The sequence below is a fragment of the Accipiter gentilis genome, chromosome 8 (assembly GCF_929443795.1).
Source record: "Accipiter gentilis chromosome 8, bAccGen1.1, whole genome shotgun sequence".
NCBI classification, from domain to species: Eukaryota; Metazoa; Chordata; class Aves; order Accipitriformes; family Accipitridae; genus Astur; species Astur gentilis.
Genome location: NC_064887.1, coordinates 41,909,252 through 41,921,843, shown reverse-complemented (window position 1 = coordinate 41,921,843; position 12,592 = coordinate 41,909,252). Strand labels below are relative to the sequence as shown.

General features: G+C 36.3%; 1 protein-coding gene across 14 annotated transcripts in view; it reads left to right on the top strand.

The window, feature by feature from the left end:
- Positions 1-12,592, top strand: part of EPS15L1 (epidermal growth factor receptor pathway substrate 15 like 1) — a 52,588-nt gene that overhangs the window by 4,487 nt on the left and 35,509 nt on the right. For 11 of the 14 annotated variants that reach the window (XR_007506919.1, XR_007506924.1, XR_007506921.1 and 8 more), the window contains exons 2-15: positions 856-901; positions 1,124-1,209; positions 1,552-1,599; positions 2,295-2,390; positions 2,999-3,061; positions 3,996-4,121; positions 6,540-6,599; positions 6,938-7,174; positions 7,762-7,919; positions 8,396-8,552; positions 9,233-9,295; positions 10,877-10,962; positions 11,367-11,439; positions 11,975-12,142. Coding sequence is in view for 8 of the 14 variants with exons in the window: in XM_049807573.1 (XP_049663530.1) it covers positions 856-901; positions 1,124-1,209; positions 1,552-1,599; positions 2,295-2,390; positions 2,999-3,061; positions 3,996-4,121; positions 6,540-6,599; positions 6,938-7,174; positions 7,762-7,919; positions 8,396-8,552; positions 9,233-9,295; positions 10,877-10,962; positions 11,367-11,439; positions 11,975-12,142 (1,467 nt within the window). In the remaining 6 variants the exon portion in view is untranslated. The remainder of the gene's footprint in view (positions 1-855; positions 902-1,123; positions 1,210-1,551; positions 1,600-2,294; positions 2,391-2,998; positions 3,062-3,995; positions 4,122-6,539; positions 6,600-6,937; positions 7,175-7,761; positions 7,920-8,395; positions 8,553-9,232; positions 9,296-10,876; positions 10,963-11,366; positions 11,440-11,974; positions 12,143-12,592) is intronic. The other 3 variants (XM_049807574.1, XM_049807579.1, XM_049807576.1) reach the window with 3 other exon arrangements.

Below are 12,592 nucleotides of genomic sequence, written 5' to 3'. Positions count from 1 at the left end.
GTGTGGAGATATAACCTGCTCGTGGCTAGAACCTGTGTGGCAATTGTACACAGGAACTGAGAAGATGGGTGTTGGGGCTTCTGCCTCTTGGCATTTCAGTTCCCATTTGCTTGGAATGTTAGTAAGAGGGAGGAGGAATCTGCTTGTTTAGTATTCCGAAAAGGCAGGGCCTACCTTTGTGTCTGCTGCTTTTGTGTAATGCGGTGATAACACCAAGTCAAAATCCTCAAACAACATTGTCAGGGAATTGTGATCTTTAATTAACCATTCTTTTTTTTTTTTTTTTACTCTTTGTCAATTTAAGATCTTAGTCCTGAAAATGCATAAACACAGGCATGTTTTGATACCAGCACCCTGTGTCTGTGTGTGTGTATATAATTGTCTGCTGAAATTATTCCGTAAGTATATATGCAATGCAGGAGGTAGTAAAATCAGTGTTATGTTGAAAACTCTGCCTTTGATAGCAGTAGTTCTCAAACTGTGATCTGAAATACCTTGGCAAAGAGTTCAAAGCTGTTCTACAAAACCTTTATTACCATATAAAGGTAATGGTAACTATATTACCATATAGTGTTGGTAATTAAAAGTGTGAGTTCAAATATGAATGCTGGTGAATAAGAAGTTTTAAGAGGTGACAGTAGTCTGTTGGCTGCAAGTTTTGGGGGATCTCTGTCATCCGCTCTTAGATTTCAAGTATCCAGTTTGGAACACAGCGAATTAACTATACCGTTTTATATTTTTGATAGAAGTAATACACAAAGTACTACATGCTTTTTTTTCTGTCAGTCCCTGAAGGTGTGCTGTCTGTGATGGCAGTTCATTCTTTGTGTTCTTAATATTTCTCTTGTTTTTCAGTTTTCTACTGGGAATCCATTATATGAAACTTACTACAAACAGGTAGGTTGTTAAAAAAGAATTTAAAAATAAAGTGCATTTTCCTCTTCCCTAAGATGTCCCTCTCTTTCTTTTCCCCGTTGCAGTGCTAAACTTCTTTGAATTCTCTCTGCTGAGTGGTAATGCATGCTTGTATAGCTCAACCTAAGACAAGAGGGGTTTCATTTCTTACCTCTGCTTTCATGACAGACATGCTTCAACTGAATGTGAATTTTTATCTTTCAGGTAGATCCAGCATATACGGGGAGAGTTGGGGCAAGTGAAGCTGCGCTATTTCTTAAAAAATCTGGTCTCTCTGATATTATCCTTGGAAAAGTAAGTTGAAGGAATTAGATAATGCAGTAATGGTTTGTACGCTTGCTTAAGTGCGGCTAACATTGAGAGAAGGGGTTTGCAAAAAGGAATTTGGTGGAATGCAAATCAGATCCATAGAACCAGGTTAGGTTAACCACAGATTGGTAATAGCTCCAAGGTATTGTTCCAAGTTTCATAGGAATCTAAAAGGAAAAATTGTCTTTTCTGTAACATTTTTGTTGTTAACTTGAGAATTAAATAACATTGTGTGTTGTATCTTGAAGTTCAAGACATACAATATGAACTCTTGAGCTGAGTTAAGTTTTATTTTAAAATCACAATGGCTTTTTTGTATCTCCACAGATATGGGATTTGGCTGACCCAGAGGGTAAAGGATACTTGGATAAACAGGTAAATGAGATGTGCCTGTACACCTCTTAGTTTACCTTCTACAGATAAGCCTCATTTCAAGAAAACTCTGATACCAATAGTAGTTATCCTTAGCTTTTTTAAAGTTTTTGTTTACAAGATGAGGTTTTTATCCTAGCACTGCTCATATCCAAGTATATTACTTGGTGGGGCTGCTGGAGAAGTTTGGATCTAATTTTCTGTGTCTCTTTTGTTTTGTAAATAATCAGTGTGTGTGATATAGAGGTACAGAGTCATCGAGTCTTTCACAAATGCAAACTATGATTTTAAGATTTATTTTAGAAGGTTTTTTTGCATGAAAAAATATAACTAGCATTACTAAAAGTGGCTTGGAATATCAAATACCAAGTTACTTGTAGATATGGAGAAATTTTTTAAAAACATTATTAATTTTTAAGAAAAATTGGTGAAATTTACTTAATTTGGGGAGAGTCCTTAAAAACTAGCTTTGAAGTTTTCTGCTCTTTGTTCCATGTTATTGCAGAGTTTTTCCTGAATCATCTTTAAAAGCAGTGAGGTAGTTGCCACTATGCAGTTAACTGAATGGGGCTATAGCACTGTTGTTTCCATACATTACTGACTTGCACATGTACGGTGTTAGTAAAAATCATAAATGAGTTCTTGAAGACTGATTTAGACTGGTTGCTTTTTTTAATAGAAAACACTATTGTTTGTAGGGTTTCTATGTCGCGTTGCGCCTCGTAGCATGTGCACAGAATGGCCATGATGTTAACCTGAGCAGTCTGAACTTGACTGTGCCACCTCCTAAATTTGTAAGTAATATATACCTAAATGTATGTATGAACTAAGGCTTCAGTCAGAACACTGGGATATTCTTCTGTTTCATAAATGTAATGGTTTTGAGACTGCAGGCTGCTGTCAAACTGTTCCTTAAGACAACTACAGTAATGGCTGCCATAGTCCTGTCTTCCTGAGTAATATGTACCAGCCCCTTCCTGGATTGCAAAACTGATGCAAGTTTAACTAAGGTCAGCTTGTTCACAAAGCTGATGTGGCTAACTGCTAAATTTATGGGGGGGGGAAGATTATTTTTGGACTAGGTCGACAGGAGTGTGTGGCAAAAGGCATGACTGCAGCTTTGCCTGCAGTAGCTGCTGTGGAACCTCCTTTAGCTTGTCTTAGTTCTGTGTTTGGGTGCCTAATGCACCTAATGTCCTTATCAAGGTACTGTAATAGTATAAATCAGTATGACTTTATTTTTTTTTATTTGGGTACATGTGCAGCCTTTTTTCTTTTTTTTCAGTGTAGTTAAGCTTCATGTCTCTAACCATCTCTTAAAGCAATTAGTAAGAATTAGAAGCAGAAGTGTGTGTATTTTTATATATATATTTTAAAAAATTAAAAATTATTTAATTTTTAGCATGACACTAGCAGTCCTTTGCTGATCACACCACCTTCAACAGAGACTCACTGGGCTGTTAGGGTAAGTGTAAAAGACAACACATTCCATCCATTCTTTGAAAGTAAATATTTTCCTTGTCTGTAATTTTCCCAGTGAGAGAATTTTCTGTCAGATATATTTCCCATTTCAGAAGTCCTCCCTTTCTGATGATAGACTTGTGCACAATAGAGAATATTGAGCTGCAGTTTTATATTTGAAATAAGTATTAAACAAGCCTTTGACAACCCCTGGTGTGATGTTTTTAAGACACAATGAATTTTAATCTTCTGCCTGGATTTCTTCCAGGATCCTAGTAGTAGGCACTTTCATGTTTGTGTAAAGGAACCCCACTGAGAACAGCAAAGCATTTCACCAAATCCATCCTGAAGTATCAATTTAAAGCTTGAGTTCATATGTTCTAATTAGTATTCTGTGATACACACTATATATATATAATTGGGAAAAAGTAACTTTTGATACATACATGAGGATATTTGTATTTAGTTAATTTTCAATTGCAAACATTTTTTAAAAGGTAGAAATTTAAGAAAATAACTTCTAATGCTGATTTTTTTGTTGTTTTGGTTTTTTTGTACTTGCATGTTGTACTTTAAAGTGGGAAGCAAATTATTTGGGAAGAATAGTTTTTAGTTCTACAGAGTTTGTCAAAGTTTGCTTAAAATCTGATCAGCAGTGTTTTAATCGGAATGTGCTGTCCTTTTAGAACACTACAGAAACACATCTTGTATGCTGCATGTTAAAACTCCTAGCTATCATAAGCTTAGCTTTGAAATTGAGCTCCTAAATCTAGCTCCATGGGGTTTACGTTTAAATACAGCATGGTAGCACTTGCAAGAAAGCTTGGAAATTTAGAATGAATACATTACTGACCAGTCTTAATTTCTTGCAAGATCTCATTTTCAACACTCACACAGGCACACTTTTTTACTTATTCAGGCTATTTCTTACCAACTAGGTGGAAGAAAAAGCAAAGTTTGATGGTATTTTTGAAAGCCTTTTGCCAGTAAATGGTTTACTTTCAGGAGACAAAGTAAAACCAGTACTGATGAATTCAAAGCTACCTCTTGATATCCTAGGAAGGGTAAGTATGCTGTTTAGATTTAGCTATTCTCTATTTACCTTCTTGTAGTTGCAGTGTTAAATATTTAAATGTAATGTATCAACATGGACCAGGTTTTGGCTGAGTTTTAACATCGAGTGCACTGAAGTCTTCCACTTAGAAATGAGAGTAATAGTAGTAATTTGGACCCTGGAGTAGATTGGCTTCATTAACTCTGTATTAATTTTAAGAGCTGAAGTTTTGGTTTTGGTTATTTAAAAACAGAAAAAAGCTCTCTTAAACCATAATAGCTTTTATAACATTGTATTCCACTGTTTTGTCATTTTTCCAAATACAAGTAGTTAGACATCATTAAATCTATCTACTGTTTGTACAAGAGAACACTTTAAAACATCCTAGTTTATTGTAGCTGTCAAATCGTCAAGTATTTTTTTCATGTATATTTATAAATACTTTTGATTCCTCCAGTACTTAAAGGGGGCCTACAGGAAAGATGGGGAGGGACTCTATCAAGGGAACGTAGGGATTCTAGTGATAGGACGAGGGGTAATGGTTTTAAAATGAAAGAGGGTAGATTTAGATTAGATACAAGATGAAATTCTTTACGATAAAGTTGGTGGGACGCTTGGAACAGGTTTCCCAGAGAAGCTGTGGATGCCCCATGCCTGGAAGTGTTCAAGGCCAGGTTGGATGGTGGTTTGAGCAACGTGGTCTGGTGGAAGGTGTCCCTGTCCATAGCAGGAGGAGTTGGAACTAGATGATCTTTAAGGTCCTTTCCAACCCAAACTGTTCTATGATTTGACGATCTGAGTTTAGTGCTTCCATTGCATATTTGCAAGGGAAGCAAACCTCAAAGTATTTTTCTGCTTCCATTTAAAATACATATTCTTTAATTGTTTGCATATTGATATGACTGAGAATGAATACATTCTGTGCAAGAGCTGTATCTGTGTTACACACTTTCATCTCTTCAGGAAGAACTGCCTCTTTGTATTATCTACAAAATCTAAGTACAACTTGTTTTAATTCTGTACTTGACTATTGTGAAGTACTCAGTCTTGAAAGGCTTTGTATTTTATCTTGCTATTGTCACGATAGAAATTTTCCTGTTCCAGAAAAGTTTGCGGACAAGATAGGGGACTGAGGAAATGGGCAAAGGAGTACTCAACTAGCTTAAATTTGTACAGAGGTCCAGGGATAGAGCTGGGAGTAGAGTTCAGATGACTGAGCCTCAGTCTTAGTTTTCTGTCCACTCTACTGTCTCCAAGTCATATTGATGATTAAACAGTGCTAGATAATGGCTGAGTATTAGAGTACACAAAGTTTTGTATCCTTGTAAATCTGCAAATTTTGTTGACTGTACTTGACCTAATAATGAACTGAAGTTGATAGGTGCTTATATTCTGTCCTGTAGAAAATTCTGGAGGGTGGACATATTTTTTTGACTAAAAACGAAAACTAGAAATTTAAGAATGGAATGAAAATTGGAAATGTATTGACTTTTCTAAAATATTTTAACTTTCTTATAAGAGGCAAATTTGGGCAATCTGCTAGCCCACACCCTCTGGACAATTCTGAAAGCCACCTCTGGATGGTTTTAGTCAGCTTGATGACTCCTTAATTGCAACATAGAAAGATGAAAAACCTGCCTGTGTTGCATCCAGAATTTGTTAGAACCAGTGTAGATTCACATTGCCAGAAAACTCTAATCCAGTCTGTTTCATCAGAGAATGTTTAGCTAGGTGTCATGGTTTAATCCCAGGCAGCAGCTAAGCACCATGCAGCTGCTCGCTCACTCCCCCCACCTCATGGGTTGAGATAAAGACAGTTGAATAGGACAGAGGAGGAAGAAATAATAATAATGATAATAATAATAAAATGACAATAATAATAATAATAAAAGAATTAGAATCTAGAAAACAAGTGATGCACAATGCAATTGCGCACCACTTACCGACCGACGCCCAGTCAGTTCCTGAGCAGCAATCACCCTTCCCAGCCAACTCCCCCCAGTTTATATACTGGGCATGACATCGCATGGTCTGGAATACCCCTTTGGCCACTTTGGGTCAGCTGTCCTGGCCGTGTCCCCTCCCAACTTCTTGTGCCCCTCCAGCCTTCTCTTGCTGGCTGGACATGAGAAGCTTGAAAAATCCTTGACTTAGTATAAACATTCCTTAGTAGCAACTGAAAGCATCAGTGTGTTAGCAACATTATTCTCATACTAAATCCAAAACACAACACTATATCAGCTACTAGGAAGAAAATCAACTCTATCCCAGCCAAAACCAGGGCACTAGGTCTAATATAACTAATACGATCTTCACAAAAATCTATTAGGAGTCTTTAGAGAGCATGCTTAATATGATGACAATTAACATCAACAGCACAAGATATAACTTGTTCTCTAAATCATTGTTTTTGTCATAATTGCTGTAGGTCTGGGATCTCAGTGATATTGATAAAGATGGTCACCTGGACAAGGATGAATTTGCTGTGGTAGGTTGCTTTAAATTCTCAATTCACACAGTGTGTCTGCTAAAGCAAATCGCTCAGTTTTTTCTCAAGAGCTTTGCAGCTTTCTCTTCTACATTTGACTCTTCTAATCTAAATTGTTCACATGGAGCTATTAAATGATCTTTCTCAAATCCATCTACTGACTCTTGCCTGTGTCATCAAGATTAAACTTTTTGGAATTACATTCAAAATTATCTGCTCTGGTTTACGTCTCTAATCTTACTGTCTTTGTTTTACTGATATGTAAATGACTGACACTGGAAAATCTTGTTACTTTTTCTTCTAATTGTTAATGTTATCTGACCTTTTTGCCTTTGCAGGCAATGCATTTGGTTTATAGAGCTCTTGAAAAAGAGCCAGTTCCTTCACTATTACCCCCTTCTCTCATACCACCTTCTAAAAGAAAGAAGACTCCTGTCTTTCCTGGTGCAGTTCCTGTTCTCCCTGCAAGTCCTCCACCAAAAGATAGCCTCCGTTCTACCCCATCTCATGGTAGTGTCAACAGTCTGAACAGCACAGGGAGTTTGTCTCCCAAGCACAGCATCAAACAAGCACAGGTACAAATTTTTTTTTTTCTTTCTGGTATCAGTAAACTGCAGGAAAAAAGTAAAACTGCTTTTTGATTTCTGCCTCATGTGAGCACTTTTCTGAAAATGTGTTCGTTATTGGGTGATTTGGCTGGAGGGAATGAAATGAGAATGGTTAGACATGGAAGAACGGAAGAGTAGGTGAATTTTAGTCAGAGTGACCATGAGGTAGCAAATCTTACAGGGAATTTGCACTTTTCCTAGAAAGTGAAACCATAGAAAGGTTTTATTCATGTATCTGCTTTAATACCAAAGAAATCATTAATCAACCTTCTAAAGCTCCTGTGTTATTAGCAGGACTTAGTATGCCTAGTTGGGTCCGTATTTTGAAAGAATGAATGCTTTTCAACTGATGAATAGCAGTTTATCAGTATTGATAATTCAGATAAAAAGTATTAAGCTAAAACATTAATGGGAAAAGGGGAAGTACCTATTTACCAGACTTGATTGTGCAAGATGTTCAGCACATCTGACTGAATAATGTCACATATATATATACTCAGTGTGTTGATAAAGACTGTTTATCTTCTTTTGAAATATAAAACTTTGTTTTACAGCCATCTGTGAATTGGGTAGTACCAATGTCTGAAAAAGTGCGATACGATGAAATTTTCTTAAAAACAGACACAGACATGGATGGTTTTGTGAGTGGCCAAGAAGTAAAGGACATTTTTATGCATTCAGGTCTGTCTCAGAATCTCCTAGCACATATATGGTAAGAATTCTCTAGTAGCTGTATTTTTGTAACTTGCTGATCTGGGAAGTCAGATTACCCAGCCAAAATTGTGATCCTAACATTAAAACAAAACAAAAAAAAAAACCAAAACCCCACCAAACCCAACCTCATTTACCTGTCCTGTTGCTGTACTACACTATGTGGGCTATATGGAAAAACAAGGGAGAAATAAACACTCACTTTGCTTTTCTGGGAGAGGGGTATAGGTCAGTTGGTGAATTGTGATTGTTCTTTGAAGTTCTCGTGCTCTAAATATTTTCTCAGAGTAATGTTGTTCTATCCAGTTAAATATGTCTAATAAAATACTGCTCTGTTTATGGAACTCTTTCACTAGAATAAGCAAGCTCTGATGAGGCTGAATCAAAAGGAAATTACATGTATTTGTGTGTTTCAGGCTTCTTGGCAGAGGAGAAATAAGCTTTTCTTGTTTATTAGTATGATCTATTTTTTACCAGGGCTTTGGCAGACACAAGACAGATGGGAAAGCTAAGCAAAGATCAGTTTGCACTAGCAATGTATCTCATTCAACAGAAGGTCAGTAAAGGGATTGATCCTCCACAAGTGTTGTCCCCAGATATGATCCCTCCCACAGAGAGGAACACTCCCATACAGGTAAGTCATTGATTATCTGTAGATAATACTGAGCTTATGTGCTTTGAAAGTAATGGGCTTTGAGTATTAATTTTGTAAATTTTTTTTTTTTTTTTTAATATTACGGTAAAGAATTGCCAATATTCTTTTTTCTTACCTCCTTTTACAAAATTCTTTAAGATTTGAAAATATACAATTTGTAACAACACAAGACAGTAAATAAAGAAAAATGCAGTAGACTATTCCATAAATAAGGGAATAGTAGCATTGAGAAAAGTATAGCATGACAAATACTCCTTTGTTATAGAGAACGGGTTTTTTTTAACTTCAGGAAACTGTTAAAAGCAACTGTTAAAAGCTGGTCTAGTAGCCTGTCCCTGACTGTGATCAGTACCAAATTCCTCCCATGAAAATGTAAAATTTTTTTAATGGCTAAATGAAGAGTGATAACTTCCTAGTTTCTAGGAATTGGTGGTTGATTCATCCGTTGTAGCATGACAGTCCATAGTCGTATATCCATCACTGCTAATACCATTTTACTGGAGCATCTAATCTTTTACTGAACCCTTTCTATAAATTACATAGTATTTTCCTTTACTTTTTTTTACTTTCCCTAACCAGAAAGCTTTTGAGCCTCTAAATATATTTTGTTGCTGTTGCTCTGGTCCTTTTAAGGTTTTTCCTATATCCTTTTTCTATAGACTCTGTCAGGTTACTTGACCCCTGTAGGAACTGAGATCTCAGCACTAACAGAAATGCGTCGTGTGAGTAATTGTAACATCCAAAAGAATGCAAATTTGTTTATGTACGCTACTTGTAACTCTAAAGAAGTTTTTATTTCTACCCCTTCTTCTGTCTCTTTGCTCTTGTTCTGTGACACTTGCTCTTGGCATGATGATAATGTCACAGTAGTGTGAAGTTACCAGTATTGGCTGTTGACCTGGTAATATTGCTTCCTTCAACAATTTGAGACACATTGATCTGTCAAGAAGTTCTTTGACAGGCAACTCGGGTGTTGGCATGTTAAAGTTTCTTGTGTACTAGTTCTCTGAAGCTGTGGGAAATAAATACACCTTAGTGTGAGAGCTTTAAGCTTCCCATTATTTTCAGTTCATTATATCTTTTTTTCTCATCTGCTGTGGTTTTAGCTGAATGTAACATGAAATAAACTGTATGCTACTGTGAACATAGCAAATTAGTTTTCTGTTCATGTGGAACAATGAACTGTGTTAGCCTAACCAATGCAGCAGCTCATTTTAACTCATTTCATAATCATACTGGGTAACACCTTATTATGATCCTGTACAGCATACAGTACAGGTCTCTCAGCAAATCTTTATCTGGTCTGAAAATATAAAAGGGATATTAGAAGCTTTTGATTTGCTAGCTTGAAGAATTAGTCTGGATTGTTGTTATTTATGATTACTTAATGGCATATTAACGAAAGGAATGCTCACCCAAAAGTGAGGACTTAATTAACTTACTGAAACTGTATATTCAATATTGTTTCTGCAAAAAATGTCACATTTTACTATGCTATCTGTTTGTGATTTGTTGGTTGGGTTCTTGGGCTTTTTTTTAATACTGAAAAAAGCCAAACTTTCTGTGGTTATCATGGTAATCTCAAAGTGAACGAAGCAAGCAAACTGTACTGTCTTTTTTTTAAAATGCTTTTTAAAAATGGTAGGTCTCCTGATTTTGTCATACTAGCAGTGAGTTTAAGTGTTGCAGTTTTTGCTAAGTTGCAGTGATTTTTTGCAAAGAACTAGCAATCCTTTTTATAATAATAACAAATTTTTTATCAAACGTTGAGATTCTTTCTTCATAATTTCTAATGACAATTTTCTTGTCTAAAAGAAAAGGGATACCCTCTGCATCTTCCTTGATCTGTGCCTGAATGGCTGTAGAAATGACCTGCAGGAAATCGGGTATAATTGCAGAACTTGGCATTAATTTGTGGCAGGACTCAAGAAGACTGAAGTTACAATATGATTTCGTTAAACTCCCTGGAAGCTTTGCTATTGACTGTAGCAGAGCTGGGTTTTTAGTTTTTTAATTTGAATTCTACCATTGCCTGCAGTTTATTTGTTGGCATTGTGCATGTCCTTTAACTGCTGTTTATTCCGACTATCCCATCTGGTAAATGGGCATAGAGAAAATTCTCCTGTCTCACAGGTAGAATTGTGTGGCACGCTCAGTGGTTTTTGCATAATAATTTTATGTCTTCCATAGAATTTTGCAAATGCATATAATGAGGACTGTGTCCCACCTTTGTCCTCAGCCTTTGTAAAGGAAGGTCTTCTGTTATGACTTGGCATTTTAATAGACTATTTCGTTCTTAACAGGATAGTTCAAGTTCTGTGGGATCAGGAGAATTTACAGGCGTGAAGGAACTGGATGATATTAGTCAAGAAATTGCACAGCTGCAGAGGTAATAGTTGTGGACTATTAAGAAAATCTTGGAGTAGGAGAACCAATTAAGAACATAGTCCTGATGTGTCTGTTACTTTTGTTTTCTATTAGTCAGTTTATCATTACTTGTCACTGAAGTTGGTGGCAATCTCCCACTGATACCCTACACTTAGCCAATTACATAAAGCCAGCTTGGGTTCTACCAGGTGGCTTCAGAGGATTGATTATGGAACAGATAGTATTTTTCAAAGAACAATTGATAGGTATACACTTTTACTCCTTTAAAGAATATATCAGGATATGGGCTGGCATTTTTGGCTGTGTGGTGTTTCCAGAATACTATTTAATTGATTTTTGCATACACGCATGTATATGTTGTATTATTTAACTATTCATGAATCTGCGTGCTTGTTTATCTTACAGAGAAAAATACTCGCTAGAGCAAGACATTAGGGAAAAGGAAGAATCAATCAGACAGAAAACCAATGAAGTTCAGGTAAAAACTCTATTTATCATATTAGTTTTCATTTTAATCTAAAATAATATATGGGGAATTAAGCATTCTTCTGTCTTTCCTTATGTTGCTTCTGGGCAAACCCTTCCTCCTTTCATGGGATTTTCCTCTAGCTTACAGAAAGATCTTTATTTTCCTGTTCTCCATCAGAAGTGTTTTCTTCTGATGCTGGTTAATATAAGTAGATGATGATACATGAACAGTTTGAAATGTCTTTTTTTGTTGGTGCTTGACTAACACTGTAATTTAGGAAAACACTGTTCAAAGAGTATTGGGTTTGAAATTAGGATAGCTCAATGATATGTGCTCTGTGTCACAGTCTCTTTCCATCTTGTGGGCACTGATTTGTTTCCTGCAGTCTCATGCAAGTTCCTGCAGAAACAAAATGTACACATGCAAGCAGTAGCCTATATGACATAGAAAATGTTTTGGATTTTGCCAGCCTGTTTGTCTGTGGTTGACCATTCCTGTAAGATAACAGCTAAATGTAAGTTACAAACTGTGGAATTTTCCTCAGGAGCTACAAAATGATTTAGATAGGGAGACAAGTAACTTGCAAGAGCTAGAGGCTCAGAAGCAAGATGCCCAAGACCGCCTGGATGAAATGGACCAGCAGAAAGCCAAACTGAAAGATATGCTGAACGATGTAAGGCAGAAATGCCAGGAAGAAACACAGGTGGTGAGTGTACGTTAATTCTGGACATGCTCAAGAGTATTGTGTCTTTTGTTGAAGGAAATTTATATATTTAATGAATAAGCTTGCTTTGTTTTTCATTTTTACCATAAATAGCAATCTGCACACAAATACAGAGGTCCAAGAAAGGATTTTGCGAACCTAAATATCTTTCATAATGGTTGGAAATGGGGGGGTTGAATCAGATGATCTCCAAGGGTCCCTTTCTACATAAATTGTTATTGTTCTGTGAATATATGAAACGTTTATTCAACCTAATAGGGTAGTTGAGAAGCATTATTACTGACCCATGACACAGTCATCAACATTTGATCACTGTGAACCTCATCAGTATTCTGAGTTAAAAGTGGATTTTCAGGCGATACAATTGCCAATGTAGCTAGCATATGTTATCTTAATGTAGAAACTTAGTGTATAAGTAAGAAAGCACATAAGGATAAT